Consider the following 22,095-nt stretch of genomic DNA (forward strand, 5'->3'; position numbering starts at 1 on the left):
TTGAAAAATATATTTTAAAATTATGATAAAACATTGCTGCTATAGGGACAAACCAAAGAGGATATATGTGAAGTATTTTTTGAAATCATTAAATCAATCTTTACAAGTGCATAATGTGGATTATAATCATACCATTATATGATGTATCATTCCCAAATGAACATGAATGACATCAATATGGACATCAAAATTTGGATGATGTAGTTCTATTTATTTTATTAAATATAAAATAAAATATGGCTTTTAGCAGGTCATTTGATTCAAAGTCCCATCAGCTTTTAATTATGTTACTGTGTAATTTTACGTAATATTTTACGTAATATCAATTAAAACTTTGCATATTTATGAGCACATTTCAATGAATCACACCGAGCAAGTTACTGAAACCGGGTGGGAGCTTAGCAAGGGTCAATTATAATAAATGTGCTCTAAGTCCTTAGTGTATAAGAGTATCTAGTATGCTGTAGTACTAGTGAAGTGGGGACATCATGGTAAAGTGTTCTGTGCTGCTGGTTGTTCTCTGAGAGACAGGGTCAGTGTAACAGAAATGGAAGGAAGGGGGCTCTCCATCAAAAGCAGAAGTTGAGAGTCGGGCTAAATGAACAGCCAATTGCAGATCAAATGCTTTGTGAAATGAGAAAGGATTTGAATGGTGTTGTGTTTGGTTTGTAAATCATTTTTTTCATGCTATTTTCCCCCCTCCAGGGCCAATTTGAAATATTATTTGTAATGATGCAGCTTTGATCAATTTGATAATTACTTAAGTTAACTAGTAGTCAATCATACACCCAATTTCAGTTAAATTAGGGAAAGGAGATGCTTTTCAGATCCTGTTTCACAGTTATCTCAGCTGCGTCATGACTGGATCATTAATGTGGTACAGAAGAGGTGTGCATGAAAAGGATAGACCCTTTTCATTGGCGGCTGTCTTTTAAAAAAAATCCCCGGGTATGGTTTTGGTGGTCCTTGTCGTTTGCTTTTTTTTTTTTCTCGATCAGTTCTAGCATGCTGTAACTGCTGAATGGGCATGCAGAGAGATCAGCTCTATAGCTTTGTATCTTACCCTCATCCCTTCAAAACGTGACAATGCTCTGAGGGGTCTCAGGGCCCTTAGTGTCCTGAGTGATTTAATGGGCCCTAGATCGGAGTAGCCCAGCGCATTAGCTATAAGGCTGACTATAGACACCTACACAGAAACAGAGAAGCAAAAAAGGATCCATACTGTTAGACGGGAGAAAGCTCTTGAGGGAAAAGATGGCCTCTTGAGCTGCTGGAACGCTGGTTTACACACATACACAACAGTTCGGATGGGTATATACATATATAACACTGCATTTATACATGTATATATCCCCAAGAAGGAGAGAGAGATCGAAAGACTCATGTTTAGTATTGGTTACAGGTAAAGATAGGGGTTCAGAGGCAGAGGATTAACCCAGGAATTTGGGCTCTGTTAGTTTTGGGAAGTCACCAACCCTTGTGAGCTTCCTTACACCTGTGGAGAAACTTGTGGTTGAAAGAAAGAGACAGAGAGAGAAGCATAAGACTCCAACACAAGAAGACAGAGAAGCGCAAAACACAAGACTGATGAAGTACGTTAGGAGACCTTGGGGACGTGGGGGTTGAGAAGATAGAGGTGACCCCTGCATATGCATTAAAAAAATCAACCCAACATATTGCAAGAACCTTACCCTTGCCCTTCTAACATGGTCTCTCCATATGGCCCTTGGCTGAGGCATTAAATCCCATTTAATTTAAGACAGAAAAACTAATGGAACCTATGAGAAAGAATACAGGTAAACATGTACATGTATGCCAAATTGTAAGTTACATTGATTTTACTGTTTAAAGAGCATCACATTGACACAGTAACTTGACAGCGGAGGGGGAGATCAGGGGATCGCAGATAGTAAATGGACTTTAGACAGCACTCAAAGGACAAAATCACTCTGCGGGAACTCAAGCCCTGGTGAATCTCAAAATGCCATCCACTGTGGAAAGGTAAACGCCCTCCATGCTAGCTTAAAGGATCAAACGCACGTGAACGCAAAGGGAAGAAAGGTCATATCGGTGAAAATGGCTCTCCAGAGAAACGTATTGATTATTTTTCATGTGTCAAAGGTGTCAATGAAAAGGACTGGCGCAAAACAAATAAGAATGTCAAAAAAGCTTGTTATTGTTCAGGACCAAAAATCTCAATGGTAGACAGTGGCATTGGGACACCAGGCTTGAGCACCCCTATGAAAAGGAATACAAACAGACCAGCACACCTCCAACCAACCACTGACGAAGACTTGGTAAAAACACAACATCGAAAGCTAACCAACTCACAGAGGGGATTCTATTAAAGGTGAAAGCTTTATTCTCAATGGCATGATGATATCATGTTCCTTCACTGAAGAAACCACTCTAGCTGACATTTTAGAAACCACAAGCCAAGAATCTTCAATAGGTTTGACCCACAAGGGCACGGTGTGCATCAATAATCTCTGCACAAAAAATAAATAAATAAATGAATCCGCTGTTAAATTATCCTGAAAAAGTTTATTGATTTAATGGCATAAATGGCATTTTCTCAAGAGTTTCTCGTTTTATGCTAGATATTGTAACTTCACAAAATCAGTCCTTTACTGGAGATTCTGTGCAATAAAGCTTTCTCCTTCATCTACAGATCATGTGATCTTTGGGGGTAATTGTCACCTTTAGCCTCAGTCGGAACCCACAAGCGCCCCTTTATGGAGGGCCCCGGGGCCCCCTGAGCCGGCTGAGATGGCCCCTCAGTGTAAGCTTTCTTCATCTGCCGGCACTCTCGCTCTGCAAGGCAAGGTCAATGAGATGTGTGGCTGTGACCAAATGAAGACAGGAAAAAAAATATCAACTGAAACGGAATAGATTCAAAACATAATCAAAAATGGCTGATGTTTGTCACTCGTACCATTATGTGATAATTTTATTTGTGGAAAATTCATTTAATAACTGAAGTTAATAGAGCATTATATTCAAATAATAGATATATTTTTGGAATGGATTATACACTCACACTCCCTTAACATAAAAAAAATGAGCAATCAAATAATAAGCTGTATGGTTGATGGCACAGATATATAGTATGACACAGACTATGGTAAATAATGGCACATATACACAGAATATAAATATACATAAACACACAACACAAACACATGCTAGATATGATGCCGGCCCCGTGTGAAAGCCCTCTGAGCATCACACCCATAAAAGCAAAGAACAGTGGAGGAACGGAGCATAGACTAGTCAGGAGGACAACTCACCGTCTGCTGCATGTCCTCAACATCAACACATCTCAGCACTACCTCAAGGAAGGGAAGAGCAGGTTTGAGTGGGGAAGGGAGGAATGAACTTTTGATCCATCTTTAGGATAAGGAGTTCTTCCCAACTAGCACAAGTGTTAGTCCAGAAACCCAGAAATAGTCACGGAGGACTATAGCTTCCATCAGCCTCGATTAGGGCTGAGGAATAGGGGTTATTGGACAGAGGGTGGGTATGTAATTAAGTAAGAGCAAACTCACAAACTTGAGTTTTTCTTTTTTCTTTTTAGCAGCGGGATAAATTCTTAGTCAATTACTGGATGAGATTAGATTATGTCTTATGCTGCATTTCATTTTAAGTCAGAAGTGGAATTTTCCTACTTGATAACTTAAGATTTCAGAACAAAAAAGCAATGCACTGTCCCAATGTTCAGAAGATGTGCAAGCATAGGCATAATTTGCAGGTGGGACATGTCCCCACCACTTTTAATCAGGGTCGATATTGTCCACACCACTTTTTGAAACATTTCGACGGCACGCATGTGCCTAATACAACTAAATAAAAAATCTCCAGTTAACTAGCCGAGCATTCATTTAGTTCGTTATTAAATAAGAGACGATTTAGAGCTAAAATATGTTGTTTTTTAAATCAAGCAGAGTGCTCGTTGCCGCTGCTATCAGTGGCGCGGAAACAGTGTTCACTTGTGGCTCACGCAGTCTTCACTCGGATGCGCGCTTCAATCCATCGCTTTATGCCGTTGCTGAGACTCTATTCATTCCAGTGAAATCACAAAACAAAATGCACACAAACGTGTCCCTGCTAACCACTGATGAAAATATTCGGTTTTAATGAGAAAAAAAAACAAAAAACTATACGAGTGTGGGTTAGAGCCCGTAATCTCTGACACGCTTGGCAGATTTCTAGACATCGTAATGTTATTTTTTCCTAAAATTGTTATTGTACATATATCTGATTTAGCATTGTATTAGCAACCTCCTACTTTTTTATCAAAAGCAACTTACATTTTATCAGTTAATGCATTCCCTGAGAATCAAGTCCATTACCCTGACGTTACTAATGTCATTCTCCACCATTTGAACTACAGGAACACTACCGACCCTCCAGTTTTCCACGATATCGCTGGATACAACGCAAAATCAACAATCTTGCATAATTCGTCATTTCAACGCAAAATAATCGCAAAAATGAACAGGTCTCACAAAGAATAGATAATAATTATTTAATTATATATTTAATTATATAGATAATTATCTATTTAATTAAAGTTGTAATGCATTGTTTTCACTAGGATACAGATGTTGCGCACATGATGTCAGTGAAACAGCGAAAGCAAACTTTTCTCACGTGCCGTGTCACATAACTTCCAATGACCATGTAAGAAACATGGACGGATTACCAAAAAAATTATGATATGCTTGATAGTATTAAAGTTATTAAAAGCGCAGCATACCACAAAAAGAAAATTTAATTTGCATTTCTGTGAGTGAGCTTGCCGCCTGTCAGTACGCCTGTCAGTGTACCAAATTATGTTCTCTTTAGCTCATTGCGCTTGAACGGTCAGGCCAAATTATGCTAAAATGTCTGTCTTGGTGGTTATGTCTTAAAGGTAGGGCAAGCAATTTTTTCATAAACACTTTTTGTTAATCCGGTAGTCTCTTCACATCCTGATAGCAATCAATAATAGAAGTGATCTAAACATTAAAACATTTCATGTTAGTTCAACAATTTTTTTTCGTTCAGTCAAATCATTCGGTCCTACCTGCCTATGTATTTCTATACCTCCGCGCACCTGTTTAAGCAGACATCACAATTCATCAGCGTGCTCCGTAAGGCAATGCAGAGTTGTAGACAGTCACAGAGCAGCAGCCACCTTTTACAGTTCCTCCGGAACCAAAACAACGAGCTTATGCTGTGTTCATGCCATGTAGTAACCGTAATTATAAGATGGTAACGTGGTGTTTTACCCAGAGCTGTTCACATCCTCAGACTTGGATTTATGCATTTCTCTGCCAGCACTATCAATGCCGAAATGAATCTGCAGCAGTCAGGTGGTAGCTCAGGTAAGTTGTTTACGTTCATTGTTATTGTAATGTTATAATTTAGAGAGAGAGAGCTCTGAAGTGAGGGTGGGATCTAATGTTTTCAAAGCTTGCTTGTTATTGCTAGCCTCTCCAAAATTGCCTACCCCACCTTTAAGTGAACAAACAGTTTGGGACACGTGTCAGTATTGGATTTGCACATTACTGTAAGTCTTAAAGTAACAGCAACCTAATATAGCTGCTGCTGTCTGTGGAAAACAATATGGAAACAAAATGGAAAAAACAATTTATATGTATCTTTATGTTGTCTTTATTTGTACTATTGTCGTTTGTTTCTTTGTTCTCATTTTATTACTTGCTGTTTACTTCATTACTTAAATAATTACAGAGATCTTTTTGTACTTGGGCTATATATTAGTTGTTTTTTGTGGTTTGCTTAAAAGATTTTGATCATATTTGCCACACTGATCATGTTATTAAAGCTATACAATATTATACTAGCCTAGCTAGCTAAAAGTCAAAAAAAATTAAAAATAATAATATGATTATTATTATTTTCTCCTCGTAGGAAATTCAGACTTTCCGAGTTAGAATGAAATGCAGGATCAGCTATGATTTAAGGACCAGGCTGTGTGTGTAAGTATATGTGCAAAACTTGATGACTAAATTTCTCTTTAAATAGTGCTAAACAACAGATTCCCACAATCAAGCTTTTGGAGCTTTTATATGCTTCTGGAAAGATTTCAGGTGGACAAAAACGGTTTGCAAAAGGAATTTCACATCTGATGACATTTAAGGACATATAATGTAAAAAAACAAAACAAAACCGATATACTGTGTATGCATCTAAAAATGTTCCACAGCAGCTCATTAAACATTATTAGGTGTACGAGTTCTGCTCGTGGTTAGTTTAGGCACAAGGTCAGAACACACATACAATCAATTTGTATCTTGACATCATCACTGCAATTGTAACATGTCCTCCACATATCATGAGAAAAGCACATCCACATCACATTCCTCTGAATCCCTTACTATGGAGTCCAAGTGTGAGCATTTTAGTAACATAAACAGCTTAAAATGTTTAAATGAAATACTTTGATTTATAATTTAAATTAACTGATGTTCATTTAAATTAAATTAACATCAGTCATTTGTTATGTAAAATATTCTGTGTTTATGGAATAACTGATTGCACTCATTACATATAACAGACTCTAAAATGCAAGTTACACTTGGTGAGTCTCCCACAATAAGGGCAGGGTAGAAAATGAAACCAGTCAGAGGCCACACATATCTTATTGTTCACACAATATAGACATCATACACATATGTACAAGAATTGGAAACAAGGTTAATTTAGAATGAGAACTGCTTGAATATCATAGATCAATAATCCTTGTTATTGATAGACTGATTCTGGCTAGTCGTTTCCATTCGAACACTTAAACCATTCAAGGATGGATATGGCCTCTGTTATTTTTACAAAAGGAACTCACTTTTGATTTTATACAAGAGGGAAGAAAAAAAAGTATAAATATTTGCACAGTACTGGAGATTTTTAAAGCCAGTTTTATCATTCTTGATGGCAGATATTCAAGCATCTCAGGGTCACGCAGAAATCTAGCATTTTTGCATGGCTATGCATGGGTGATAGATATTAAAGAGGTGATGTAATCTTAAGAAATAACATGATTTAGATACAAAGAATATATATTACATAAGCAGTTATATTCAAGAAAAGCACACCGTTATTCTTCTAGCTTCACCCCTGCATAACAGCTTCACTCTATATATAAAATACCATATCTGACTCTTCTCTGCCCAAAACATTCACATTTTGTTGAAAAATAAAGCATCCTGTTTTTTGTGTGTGTTTTTTATCCATATAAGACATCTGTATAGAAACAGGACAGTGTGTATATATTTTTCTTTTCATCTCCCCTGCTACACCATTTTATTTTAAACTAACAGCTCAAAGAAAGTACTACACCAGTGATCAGCTATTTTTAAGCCATCTTTTAAACTTACCTTGCTGTGACTGGCAAAGGTTATTGTGAGGTCTATGAATATGGAGAGTTTATACTGTCTGAAATGCCACAGAATTTATTTTATCAGTTTAAACAAAGCTCCTAAAGTCCCTTTAAGACAAGCCAGGTCACTCGACGACCATGGACAGGTAACGCCCACTGCAGATAATTTTTGATGTAGGTAAAATACATATAGCTCCTATCTACTTGAAAAGAAAAAGGGAAAAGACAGAAATGTCCAAAGTTATTTGTCAAAACTACAACATTTTAAATAGGCAATTCAATTCTTACAACTTACATTCTTACAACTCATGTTAAGTATTTTCTTTTTGGTTCAGTTAGTGTGCATGTAAAAAAATAAAATAAAGAACACTAAGAAAAAGGCACTCTTTTTAACTGAAAGGTGGGACTTTAATTCCTACTCTCTTACTATTCTTTCATTTCTTATTTTCTGTGCTAATATACTTAAATTACACGTTTCATAGTGTCAAAACACAAAATGACAACAAATCTCTCATCTCTCCCTTGTTGAAAAAATTAAATTAAATAATCCCTTCTATTTTTTTTTGTCCAAAGCAGACATATTGTGTTTCACGTCACACGTCGTGGCCTCACCCATAGTGCATTGTTGCAAAATCTCGCTCCACAGAGCTTTATATTTTCTGCTTGGCACTGCATTTTGCTGTTCCACTTTTGACTCAATTTACCACTAGTCAGATTTTGCTTTTGGCAGGATGGGAACCATCAACAAGATGTGTATGTCAAGGGTATTTAGTAAACAGACAACAAACATAGCACGATTGAAGTAGTAGACTTACGTCAACAATGAAGAAGTCCAGCCAGCACCAAGCGTTGGTGAAGTACTTGACAAAACCATATGCTACCCACTTTAACAACATCTCCAATATGAAGATGTAGGTAAAGACCTTGTCAGCATACTCCAGAATGATACGAATAGTCTTTCTCTGTTCAATGTACACATCTTCAAAAGCCTGCAGCACAAAACATATGGATGCATTAACACCACAAGTACTATCAACTGCTCACAATACCTCTCAGAGGAATTCATTTCAAATGAAAAACTAAAATCTAATGAAAATCTAATCTCTTAAAAGAAGAGAATTAAGTAATACTTCAGTTAAAAATGTAATAAAAAAAAATAATAAAAAACAATGACACAATTTTAATAAAAATAATAATAATAATATGCACAACAATATCTGTGAAAACAACTGAACAGAAGGCTACTTCTTTGCAATAATTCATTTAAAAACACAGGTTAGAGTCAGCTTTCAAAAAGCATCTGTATAAGGAAAGGTCGTGGATTCTATTACATTCCTTTTTTGGCAACATTAGCTGTGCTAAAGACAGGAACATTTCCAGTGCCAGAAATAGATCCAATTGGATGAATAGTACAGTCCATTAATCACATCACCCAGCTCTGGCGCCAGGTCTCTACAATGCCTGCTTGAACTTCACAATAACCTCAACTGGATATTAATGCAATGGTCAGATAGAATCCAAAATATAGTGTAAATAAGTTGCCACAGGTATTTCATTTTTTTAAATTTGTTGTCATGTACTGTCAACTACAGTAAACTACAGTAAATCATGCAATATTTTTCCAAGTACACACTGCAAAGTTTCGGGATTGACAACTGCATTATCGTTCCATGTGTGTACGGAACATGACTTAATCCTGAAATTGCGATGATTGACATCGACTTAAATAAAAAAAAATTGCCATCTACTATTTTTAACCAAAGTAATATTGCAGCTCCCAGACTCGTTATGTTCTGCAGTTTTAACAAAACCACCGTAGGCAGAGGCGTTGTGTTTTGATTATGTTGGGAAGGCTGCTTTGCAGTACGTGCCCTTGAAGTCCGTTTTTGTGATTGTTGTTTAGTCTTGGCTCATAAAGTAATCAAGTTTATGTGCGCTATTAAGGCGAGACACTACAGGTGAATAGGGTAAAATTTTTAACTAGCAGATATCACCATGAAACTTTCCCAGTTGATTACCTACATTAAGATGAGATAAAAATGTATTACAAGTTTTCTGTAATTTAATGTTTAAGGCGAGACACTACAGGTGAATAGGGTAAAAATTGTAACTTACAGATATCACCTTTAAACTTTACCAGTTGATTACTCACATGAATAGGAGAAAAAAATGTATTGCAAGTTTTCTGTAATTTTTTGTTTAAATATGCTAATCAGGCTATATCTAATTAAATATCCGCTACTTTGCCTATATTTTGAAGTGACGTTTTTTGAAGATAAAAAAAACAAGGTTCAATTTTTTTTTGCATTTTGTTGATATATTCAATGAAAAGACATTTACAGAGGGGATTATGAATATCTCCTTTTGTTACCCTGTAAATCAGGAAACACTGCCAATAGCCTTTTTTTGGCAACCTATCAACCTATTTTTTGGCATAAAATGTCATATAAATCAGGACAAGAATGATATATCAACAAATCCCTCTGAACAAAACTTTGGTGTATGTAGGTGCTACAGAAGTGGAAAATCGTCACTAGGAGTGTGAGAAAAAACTCATTTTGAGAAAACGGCCTTTAAAGATTTTTATGGCAAAATTCCACTAATTTCTATTGAAAGCCATGAATTACAGACAAAATATGCTTTAGGTCTAAGTAAAATCAATGTATCACACTGTTTAACATCCAAAACTCATCATTGCTTCATCCATCACTGATCATAACATTCAAAACAACACTTTAAAACATCAAAACAACACATCAACACATCAAAACAACACAGTACAGTCCATCACACAGGTAAATATGTTTCTGCCTGAGGGACTCACAACCACTTTAGGATCCCACAATTACAGATTTGTTTAGTATTATATAGTAATTATATTATACAAAAACTGAAATGTGTTGTGTAATGTAATTGTTTTGTATATATAGTGTGTAAAGTGTAGTATTATGTGATGCATGTATATAATGTCAGAGCGTGTCACGTGACGATTCTGAAAGAATCACGTTGTCAGAAATTGGCATCAGCCAATGAGATTGCGCATTTCGAGTTAAATCGCCCGTTTTACTTTCACGATTGGTTGCTGATAAACAGGAAATGACCATATTTGGATCCGGCAGTATTGCAAAGGAGAGAGAGAGCTTTCTAACCGTATATGTGATGACAGGGTGCAGACAGCGATCGCGGAGCAGCAGGATGATTTAGAATGGCAACTTTTGATGAATTTATGTGAAATCTACACACGCAAACAGACAAAGTGTAGTAAAATAAAGACCTGAATGTGTATTTTAAGTCTGAAAGACATGTTATTGAAGACAAATAGCCCAAAATCTCAAAATTCAAAGTTTATTCGTTGACGAAAATGTCAATAGATTTTCGTCATAGTTTTTGTCATTCAAAACTAGTTTTTATAATTTAGTTATCGTCTCGTTTTCGTCTGTGAAAAATATCTCTGATGAAAATAATGACGAAAATTATTCGTCAACGAAATTAACACTGTAATGCAGTGGATAATATAGCCTTGCCAAAATCCTTCACATTGAACTAACATTGTAACGTTAGGCTAACAACACAATTTGCTGATATTACGTTAGCTGACTTAAGCTTACTTTCCATTATAACGTTAATGTTAAACATGTTAACTAACAACAAAGTTAGAGAAAACAATTATATTGTTGGCAGATAACAATACTTAACTCAAAACTAATGTCTGTCCAAAGTAGCACCAGAGAATGCATCAATCGAGGGGAATGCTGCAGCCAGGGGCTTTTCAAAGACGACGCTGCCGTTATCTTGACTGTGATTGGCCAAATGACTCGCGTGATATACCAAAGATGTTTGTGAAGAAGACCGCAGTTGGTTTTTGAAACTCACGTTTATGGGAAATGAATAAACGTTCCGTCACGTGAACCACGTAATTTTTCAGTAAAGGCATTTTCTGAAAACGCCAACGCCAGCCAATCTCAAAATTGACCAGTGAAAAAAAAAAGGCAGGTTTTTGCCTGCCGTGTCTCGCCTTAAAGTTTGCAGGTGTGGGTCATGATATTTTGGTATTGTTTTCAGTGTAAAGCATTTTGCTTTATTTTGGTTTATTACGGGCTTGTTCTTGCTTGCTGATCTGGCAACATGATCTGGCAACATGATCTCACACCTATTTCCCTGTGACATTCTTGCACCACGCATACAGAAAAGAGACATATCTCTGACGAGCATTTAAATACAACATTAACAACTAGTTGTTCAGTTCGGTTCTGTACACACTACTTTTCTAATTGTTAATGCACTAAAAAGTGTACATACAACCAAATTTAGCTCTATAAAGTGCATCCGGAAAGTATTCACAGCGCTTCACATTTTCCACATTTTGTTATGTTACAGCCTTATTCCAAAATGTATTAAAATCACTATTTTACTCAAAATTCTACAAACAATACTCCATAATGACAACGTCAAAGAAGTTTGTATGAAATCTTTGCGAATTTATTAAAAATAAAAAACGAAAAAAATCACGTCATCAGGCTTTGCCATGACTTTCAAAATTGAGCTCAAAATTGAGCTCAGATGTATCCTGTTTCCACAGGTCATCCTTGAGATGTTTCTACAACTTGATTGGAGTCCACCTATGGTAAATTCAGTTGATTGGACATGATTTGGAAAGGCACACACCTGTCTATATAAGCTTCCACAGTTAACAGTGCATGTCAGAGCACAAACCAAGCCATGAAGTCCAAGGAATTGTCTGTAGACCTCCGAGACAGGATTGTATTATGGCACAGATCTGGGGAAGGGTACAGAAAAATTTCTTCAGCATTGAAGGTCCCAATGAGCACAGTGGCTTCCATCATCCGTAAATGGTAGAAGTTTGGAACCACCAGGACTCTTCCTAGAGCTGGCCACCCGGCCAAACTGAGCAATCGGAGGAGAAGGGCCTTAGTCAGGGAAGTGACCAAGAACCAGATAGTCACTCTGACAAAGCTCCAGCGTTTCTCTGTGGAGAGAGGAGAACCTTCGAGAAGAACAACCATCTCTGCAGCACTCCACCAATCAGGCCTGTATGGTAGAGTGGCCAGACGGAAGCATGAAAGCCCACCTGGAGTTTGCCAAAGGCCACCTGAAGGACTCTCAGACCATGAGAAACTAAATTCTCAGGTCTAATGAAACAAAGATTGAACTCTTTGGCCTGAATTGCAAGCGTCATGTCTGGAGGAAAGCAGGCACTGCTCATCACATGGCCAATACCATCATGCTGTGGGGATGTTTTTTAGCAGCAGGAACAGGGAGAATAGTCAGGACCAAGGGAAAGATGAATGCAGCAATGTACAGAGTCATCCTTGATGAAAACCTGCTCCAGAGCAGTCTGGACCTCAGACTGGAGCGACGGTTCATCTTCCAACAGGACAACGACCCTTGGCACACAGCCAAGATAACAAAGGAGTGGCTACAGGACAGCTCTGTGAATGTCCTTGAGTGGCCCAGACAGAGCCCAGACTTGAACCCGATTGAACATCTCTGAAGAAGTCTGAAAATGGCTGTGCACCAACGCTCCCTTATCTAACCTGATGGAGCTTAAGAAGTTCTGCAAAGATTAATGGGAGAAACTGCCCAAAAATAGGTCTGCCAAGCTTGTAGCATTATACTCAAAAAGACTTGAGGCTGTAATAAGTGCCAAAGGTGCTTAAACAAAATATTGAGCAAAGGCTGTGCATACTTATGTACAGTACATGTGGTTTTTTTTTTTAATAAATTTGCAAAGATTTCAAACAAACTTTGTAGAATTTTGAGGAAAATAATCAATTTAATAAATTTTGGAATAAGGCTGTAACATAATAAAATGTAGAAAAAGTGAAGCGCTTTGAATACTTTTCGGATGCACTGTACAACGCCTTTAAGCTGTAATTTTCTACTCAAGTAATTAATTATAGAACAAAATACTTGTGCACATCCTTATAAGAAAGTTGTGTTTGTGTACATTCTCACCAATGCTCCACTACTGAGGAGGATCATAAAGATGATGAGGGTTTCAAACCAGTTGTGCTCCACAATGAGATAGCAGGTCTTCCGGAGGAACCACCAATTCTTACCCCAGCCCTCCGTGATGGGCACATCACAACACTTGTATCGGGCCACACAAGCTGCAAAATGGCACACATTATACTTGTTCTCACAATTCTTTACATTTTCTATATATAAACATATATTTTTTAAGTACAAATTTGCAAACAGAGAAATAAAAAAATGCATGAGCCATTTTACCTTCAGTCCAGCAAGCTTCTGGGTCGACGTATTCCTCTACCGCCTCCACCACCACCGCTTCCTCTACCTCTGGTTTAATATCTATGGTGCTGCCCTCTGATGAGCTGATGTCATCCAACTCATCGAGAAAAGAGAGAGGTCACAACAAGTGTTAAAAAAATTTAAAGAGCAAAGCAAAAATACTGCAAAAAATTATTTTGTAATTGGTCTCTGGCACAATTAACAAAATTAAGCCAATCTTGGTCAGGATGCTCAAACAAACAGAGCAATCAATAACGTGAGTGCTTGACCAATGGAAGACAAGAAGTGTTTGTAAACCAGTTTGAACGCCTATAAATGATACACTTAACTTTAAGAATGAAACGTCAAGAGTCTGTATTCATGTTTCACAATACAGTGTTCTTAATGGCCTACATACGTTTGAACATAATTTTGAAACAATATACCAGACTTTACTGCAAAGATTTGCAAATACCTCCATTTAGAATCACTGAGCATTTACTCCTGAGACCAAATCAATAACCACAGGAGTTACATTTCATCCACTAGCATCTAGGGCAAAGCCTGAAAGCATCACAGCATCAGCTCTTTTTTATACTCACTTCTTTGCTGCCCTCTGCCTCAGACTCGCTGCTGAAATCTTCAGTGTTGAGATTCTCAAAGTCAGACTCGCCCACAGCGATAGGCACACATACCGTCAGATTGGGGTTGTGGATGAAGGACATGTGGTCATCATCAATCATGTACTTGCCCACACTACTGCCGATACCACTTGTAGTTCCGTTGCCATTTTTCTGATAATCCATGTCACGACTGATGTCCACGCCCGTGTGATTGGCGATGCAGTTCAGCTTCCGGTCGTACATGTCATCCAGCGGCTTGGCCTCATCAGTGACCTTCCTCCTGAGGATGATGTTGACCAGTTCTCGAACTTTGATCTTCCCCCAGGCAATTCCCTTCTTAATGCGGATAACTGCAATCTGCAGGTTGTTCATCTCACCGTCGTCATCAGAAGCTGCCAAGTTGTCTGCGCTGAACGAGCTCAGCAGCAAGGCAAGGAACAGATTCAAGACCTGACCAGCGTGAGAGAATGGTGTAAAAAAAGGAGTCTCAAACTAATATTTCGGTTCAAAACCTAAACAGCTGCCTTTGCATCTGAAATGTATTTTATATACATTTTATTGAAAAATTCTAATATATAAATGGTTTATTATTTTATTTTCATAATATTCATAAAATAATATAATATTAAATGGATACTAAAATATAATTATATATATATATATATATATATATATATATACACATACACACACACACAATAAATAGGATAAATATATTAGGATGAAAAAAAGATTGTATTGAGACCTTTTTCATGTATATCACTTCATTACATATATTTTATATAATTAAAATAAAATTAAAAATAAAATACATATTTCATAATATACACATATATTATATTAGCGTGTAACACCGTAACATTCAACTCTATTGAAATGCTTGCAAGTGAATAACATTTCCATGATCAGTTATGAGTTATGAAGATGGTTACGATGCTGCCACACTAAGTTATGGAACAGATTTTGTATGTTTATCGCCATATAAGTACAACTCAGCTTAGATTTCACAACAAAAATGCATTTTCTGCATCAAAGTAGACTTACCACCAAATTCCCTATGACCATGACCATCATGAAGACAATGAGACACATGGCTTGTCCAGCCACCTCCATACAGTCCCACATGGTCTCGATCCACTCTCCACATAACACCCGGAACACAATTAGGAAAGAGTGAAAGAAGTCATTCATGTGCCACCGGGGAAGCTCACAATCCTGAGAGATCTTACACACACAGTCCTTGTAGCTCTTCCCAAACAGCTGCATGCCCACCACGGCGAAGATGAAGACGATGATGGCCAACACTAGGGTCAGGTTCCCCAAAGCTCCGACCGAGTTACCAATGATCTTTATCAGCATGTTGAGGGTGGGCCATGACTTAGCCAGTTTAAACACTCTCAGCTGTTAAAAGTGACAAAAAGGAAGATTAAAATACCATGAACATTCAATATTGGTCTTTGAATGTGTGTTGTTGAAAACAAAGAGCAAATTTCCGCGCACTTATTCATTATGTCTTATTCACTAACCACCCACAATCCAGTTTAATCAGATGCTGAATGCATTGAACGAATGTTGCTCTGTATTTAAATTAAATAACTGTCATTCTTTTCAGTTCAAACACACCTCCTTAGTATGTAAATTAGACTTATTATACTCACTATCTGTCTGATGCAATTAACGTTGTGCTATTGCCGCCCGCGTAAAGAAGGTGCTAAACAGAATTTTATTTAAGAGAGATGCGTTTATACTGTTTTTATTGGGAATTGGAGTAGTAATTCATCAAATCATAATAAAATGATGGAAAAGTTATAACTGACATACTGTATATACAGACATACAGTGTGGTTGATCACACTTTCCTTGTTGAATTGTTGAAGCAATTCCTCTAGGTCAATGAGTTGAGCATGATGCTCAAATTTTTTTTAAATAAGCATTAAAGCGGCAACATCATGAAAGTAGCAAAAGATAATTTCCTCTGCATTGTGATGTACAGTACATCCGATTGAAATTAATTACTGAAAAATAAAAAACAATATATATATATAGGACAGGGACTTGGTTCTCTTCATCAGTTGTTAATTGGGTAGAGGCAGATCTGAATGCGAGCTTTAGCTGAGCTGTAAAAAAAGGGCCGGGGTTTAAGTCGATTAAATGGCATACATAACCAGAGAGAAGTCTGATGTTTCACTGGAAGATCGAGCTAAGAAATCTTGATTAAAAATTATATGGTCAAAAAAAGAACTATATGCATCATGGATGAATCACTCATAATAAGATGGAACTACAAAATAGGGTGAATATCCATTTCATGTCAAATAATTTTGTTACCTGATTCACATAATTAAGAAGCATTACATTATTAATACATTGAAATTGTGAAGCAATAAAAAGGTTTACCAATCTGAAGGATCTCAGCACAGAAAGACCTTCCACATCGGCCAAGCCCAACTCCATCAAACTCAAGCTCACAATGAAGCCATCGAATATATTCCAGCCCTCTTGGAAGTAGTAATATGGGTCCATTGCAACCAGTTTGGCAAACATTTCGGCAGTGAAGATACCAGTAAACACCTAGCAAGAAAAAACAAAAATTTAGACGGATTGCTGACAAAAAGACTACTTTGAGACTTATTTAATCTCATTTTGTTAATTTCACATGCCAGACTAATTTTTAAAAGCAATCTTATATCAACCAACTTATCAAAAGGCACTTTATCCATTACACACAAGCTCTTTCCTGACATTGAATGACACCTAAAAGTGCCCAATCCTGGCCTACACATTCACAATAATGTCCTGACAAATCAACACAAGACTCGGTGGCTTTCAAAGTGTAAAACAGATCATCCTGATGCCACGGGTGAAGGGTACATTTAATCACCCTGCAGGCGGGTGATCTGGGGGAGGGTACAAGGTGGCCTTGACTCCAGGAGGCCTGTCATGTGTCTGCACAGCCAGCGAACGTGACTCACGCTGCCGCCTGCACAGCCACGACCTGCTCCATCCCATTACACCCCCCTGTTTCTATGACTACAGAACGAACACAGGTGTACCGAACCAGTTAAAATACTTGCATCATTATTTCACCATGTCAGCACAGCTGAAATTACATTGAAAGAGGTCTCACTATGAGAGGCATGCATATGATTTACTCCATTAAGCAGGTCATATGACTTGGGAAATAATGATTTGTGGTCAGTGTACGGCACCGCACTGACAGTGAGAATTTATGAGCCCTAACAGTTTCGCCATAATTTGGCTACGTAATATAAAAAGCAATTTTGTTCATGACCATGAACGATTCATGAGTGGGAAAAGATAATCTGCTCTTCTCTACCAGGTTTGAGCTCCAGAACTGTGAAACCACCACCATTTTAGAGCCGCTCATTGATTAGGCTACATGAAATATTTATGCTAGCTCTGCACCACCACACTCAGCCAATAGCTTAGCACTGGCATAAAAATGTCTTTGAGTGTTCCAAAAACATCCCTACAGGGACTACAAAAATATAAGCCATGGGGGAGGGGGACCATTTCACTAAGCGATGAAAGAATTCTTCATACTTTTATTTAAAGACTCTCGGGGAAAAAAAGGGGGGAAAAAATAATTTCAAGAGGGTTTATGTAGAATCCTCACCAGGTTTCCGACACTCAGAACATGCTCAAATTGCGGCGTCATAGGGTAATGCTCCATGGCCATAAAGAGAGTATTCAGCACAATACAAATGGTGATAGCCAAGTCCACAAAAGGGTCCATCACAACCAGGTTCACAATCTCTTTAATCCTCATCCAAACGGGGCCACACTCCCAGATAAGAAATGTGTTGGCGAATTTGTACCAGCATGGTGGACAATTCCTCTGAGACTCTTCAAGTTCTAGAAGTAAAGAATACAATTATGGTAATAATGATAAAAATGAAATTCCTTTTGTTTAAAAAAAAGCAAGACATTCCTCAGATTACAAGATGTGAACATACCCTCAACCAATGTGTTGGTTAATGCACTCATCACACTGTTGGCTCGTTCCTTGCGCCCAAACGATGTGTTAAGCTGCTCTATGGAAACCATTAGAGAGCCAGAGAGTTTCTTCTTGATTTCAAGATCAGAATTTGGCTGTGAGGAGGAAAACAATGAGGGTAAACAGACCCATCACAACATTATAGTGCAGCTAGTGGCTGGAAGAAAAATCTTCATCACAGAGCTAGTTAGAGAAAGGTTGGCTAAGAGAAGAGTATCATTTTTGAAAATTTACACATTTTGTCAAAAGGAACCATTTTCATTTGAATGCATTAAAGCGGAAACATGCTGGACTCTCACAGGAGAGAAGGTAGGGTGGAGAATGGAGATACATTTGTCATTAATGTTTGTACAAAACATGAGCACGTTATTAACATGCTAAATGTTATCAAATTGCTCAAATATTAAACATCAGGACGTATTTGCAATCTTTTGGGGATTTGAAATAGTCAAGTATATGTTTTATAAACTGGGTTTAAAATATCCATAATGCTGGAAAGGCTATGAATTAGTAACTGATTCAAGTTCATCATATTATAAATCAGCCATTGTCCTCCGCTCTCTTCCTCCCCTCATCTGAAGCCCCTGCATCTCCAGCATTTAGGAGATCCAGTCAGCATGCATCTGCATGCATTCAGACAAAGAATTCAAGAGAGGAAAAGAATAAATATCATGATCCATTAACCTCATTAAGCATTGAAGATCTGAAGGTAAACCAGAGCTCTTTAAGTTTAATTAAGCTAGCAGACTACCATGCTAACTACAATGCTTCAGTCTAGATGCAACAGTACTGATCATCAAAAAAACTATAATGAAGAAACACTATAGAAAAATTATATACAACACAAAAAAGGAAGAAAAACAATGTAGATGAAGAGAAAATATGAAAAGAGAATTGAAGGCTGGAGGGTGTAAGCGGTGGAATCATTTCATGGTTAATTCACTTTCACGTGAATATAAACCAAAATACAAGGACAATGAGTAACATATACGTTAAAAATAACACATTAAAAACTTAAAATGAAATGAGAGTGAGAGTGAATGTGTAATAAGATGATGATATGAATACTGATTCCCCAAGAAATGAACATGACTGCAGAAATCCTGCAAAATAACTACTAAAACGTTTATTACCATTATAAATTTTGGGCTCAGTAACATCTTTAAAAGAAATTAATAATATAATTCAGCAAGGATGCATTCAGTTGATCAAAAGGGACAGTAAAGACTATAATGTTGCAAAAGATTTCTATTTCAAATAAATGCATTAGTGTTCGGCAGTGTTGTGTAAACACAGCGTAGCGCTTCCGGGTTCTACGTCAGAACGCAGGCTCAGTAATGGCCGGCTCCTGCGTCAGCATCACGTGTCATGGTGCTTGCGAAAGAGAAGAAATGGTTGACTAAAGTCATTATTTTAGTTTTTTTATGCACAAAAAGTATTCTCGTCTCTTCATAACCTTAAGGTTGGATCACTGTAGTCACATGGACTATTTTAACAATGTCTTTACCTTTTTTTGGCCTTGAAAGTGGTAATAACGTTGCAGGGGGGGTTGATATCATCTAAAATATATAAATTTGTGTTCCGAAGATGAATGAAGGTCTTACGGGTTTGGTACGACATGAGGATGAGTGAATGATGACAGAAATAACATTTTTGGCTGAACTAACCCTTTAAGTTCCCATCACAGGCATAAATTACATTTTTAAATATGTTAAAATAAATAAGAGTTATTTTAAATTGTAATAAATAAACTAAATTAATTAAATAAACAATTACATTGTAATTGCTGTAATTCTGTAATTACTGTAATATTACAGTATTGCAGTAAAAAAATATTTTTTTTGTAAATGCTGTAATATTGCATTTCACAATATTACTGTGTTTACAGTACTTTTGATCAGCCTTTCAAAAACAATAATAAAAAATCTTAACAACCCAAAACTTTTTAACAGTAGTGTATGAAACACCTGAATCTCAGCATTCATACAGTGAGGTCTATCTATAGTTAGCAGCTTGTTCACTAATTTCAAACTGGCATAAAAGGGCAGCATATCACACAGGCTTTGAGAGCAGTCCAGAACTGAAAGAGAGCTCATTTTAGAATAAAGTCAAAATAACCATTATGCAAATGCATCAAAAAGAGAAAGAGCCAAACAGAGAGAGAGAGACAAGGTTTAGAGATAGATGATGCCCATGCCTAGACTGATCTACTCTTAGACTTCCTTACGCTGTCATCAGTGGCTGCCTTATCTATTATCACCTCAGGCAGTAGGCGTCCGCCAGGTCCCGGCCCGATGAGAGAGACCACTCCATTGCAATCCACAGTGCTGTTGCGCTTGCCGTAGTAACCCGTGTAGCTGTTACGACGTTGCGGGCTTAAGAATGAATCGCGCCTCTCGTCATACTCCTCAACCGTACTGTGCTCATCATCTGCAAACTCGTTCTCTGAGCCTCCGTCCTTACAGCGGCTGAAGATGCTGCTCTTACTGTTGCGTCTTGAAGGGAATGGTGAGCCTGGGATACTGAGCAGAGACTGGAGGCAAGGAAAACAGAGTGAAAACGGTAAAATGTTGACTTGGTAACACTTCATTTTACAGTGTGCCTGTTACACATTTTACACGTACTATAATAACAACAGTAAATTATGCATAATTACAAGCAACTAACCCTAAACCAATACCTAATTATATATCAAGTACATATTGTTAATTAATATTACTCAGTACTTATTTGTATAATTACACTGTAACAAGGGCACCTTAAAATAAAAAGTGGAACTGTTGACTTCTTTTATTTTTACACACTTCCTCTCAACCATGGAATGTTTAACATTAGGCACAGACATTAGGTACTATTTCCATTATTCTTGAAAAGTAAAATGGTACAAGATGGTGTTTTCTGGCTTGTCCCACCTCTAAGGTCATGACAGGTCTTGTCCAAAGTAAAAAAAAATAATAATAATAATTAAGGAATTTATTACAAAAAATTTAATATTTTCTTCCTATTTAAAAAAAGAAAATGACACAGTAGTAAATTAATTTGGTCTAGGGCTGCAACTAACGATTATTTTAATAATCGATTAATCTGTCTATAATTTTTTCGATTAATAGATGAATCCGATTTTTTTTTAAAAGCATTAATTTCCAACCCTTTATTCAAAAACAGAACTGACAGTGCAAATTCACAGTGCAAAAAATCTTCAGAAAGTGCACAAACAGGTCACTCCTTGAACATCCCTGAGCTGTTAAAGTAATAATAAAAAATGGACTAACACAAAAAACATACACATGTATGCTTTACATCTGCCAAATATATAGGCCTTTTAAAAATAAAGTGCACAAAAAGATGTATATTTTTGTTTAAAGGGACCTGAGCTGTCAGAACAATAAATAATTTATAAAAAATAAAGAAAAATACAAATCAGAAAACTTTACAGGATTTGTTTGAACGTCAGAACTTGTTCTCTACACTACAATCGCACACACTCACAAACTCTCACACTCACAGATGCACACACTCACAAACTTGTGTTTTGTTTAGTTTTTTGTCAAAAATGTTATAATCTTTAACAAAATGTTTGACATTATTTGACAAGCAAATGCACAAAACATTTGGACTTTTGCATGGATAATAGGTAATAATAATAGCAATAATAATAATTATAACAGAAGATAATATCTCTAGTCTATCCTAATAGTAATTATAAATACAATGTATATAAAATATAAATACAATATAAAACAATATAAAAAAACAAATACAATGGATTGACCATCTCCTGTGGTGTGTAAGGTATTTTGCAGCTCATCCTTTCTGAGCAT

At 36.9% G+C, this 22,095-nt stretch overlaps 1 protein-coding gene across 7 annotated transcripts in view; it reads right to left on the reverse strand.

Moving 5' to 3' along the window:
* scn8aa (sodium channel, voltage gated, type VIII, alpha subunit a) overlaps positions 1-22,095 on the reverse strand; it is a 78,571-nt gene that overhangs the window by 16,855 nt on the left and 39,621 nt on the right. For 3 of the 7 annotated variants that reach the window (XM_077218630.1, XM_077218625.1, XM_077218626.1), the window contains 9 exons: positions 20,502-20,807; positions 18,234-18,369; positions 17,894-18,132; positions 16,654-16,827; positions 15,301-15,657; positions 14,236-14,706; positions 13,634-13,751; positions 13,358-13,512; positions 8,197-8,370 (listed from right to left, as the gene is read on the reverse strand). In XM_077218630.1, the coding sequence (XP_077074745.1) occupies positions 8,197-8,370; positions 13,358-13,512; positions 13,634-13,751; positions 14,236-14,706; positions 15,301-15,657; positions 16,654-16,827; positions 17,894-18,132; positions 18,234-18,369; positions 20,502-20,807 (2,130 nt within the window). Of the gene's footprint in view, positions 1-1,063; positions 1,187-8,196; positions 8,371-13,357; positions 13,513-13,633; positions 13,752-14,235; positions 14,707-15,300; positions 15,658-16,653; positions 16,828-17,893; positions 18,133-18,233; positions 18,370-20,501; positions 20,808-22,095 lie in introns of all 7 variants that reach the window. The other 4 variants (XM_077218627.1, XM_077218628.1, XM_077218631.1 and 1 more) reach the window with 3 other exon arrangements.

Source organism: Siphateles boraxobius, unplaced genomic scaffold (genome assembly GCF_051911475.1).
Source record: "Siphateles boraxobius isolate OS27281-9 unplaced genomic scaffold, OSU_SipBor_1 77, whole genome shotgun sequence".
Taxonomy (NCBI): Eukaryota; Metazoa; Chordata; class Actinopteri; order Cypriniformes; family Leuciscidae; genus Siphateles; species Siphateles boraxobius.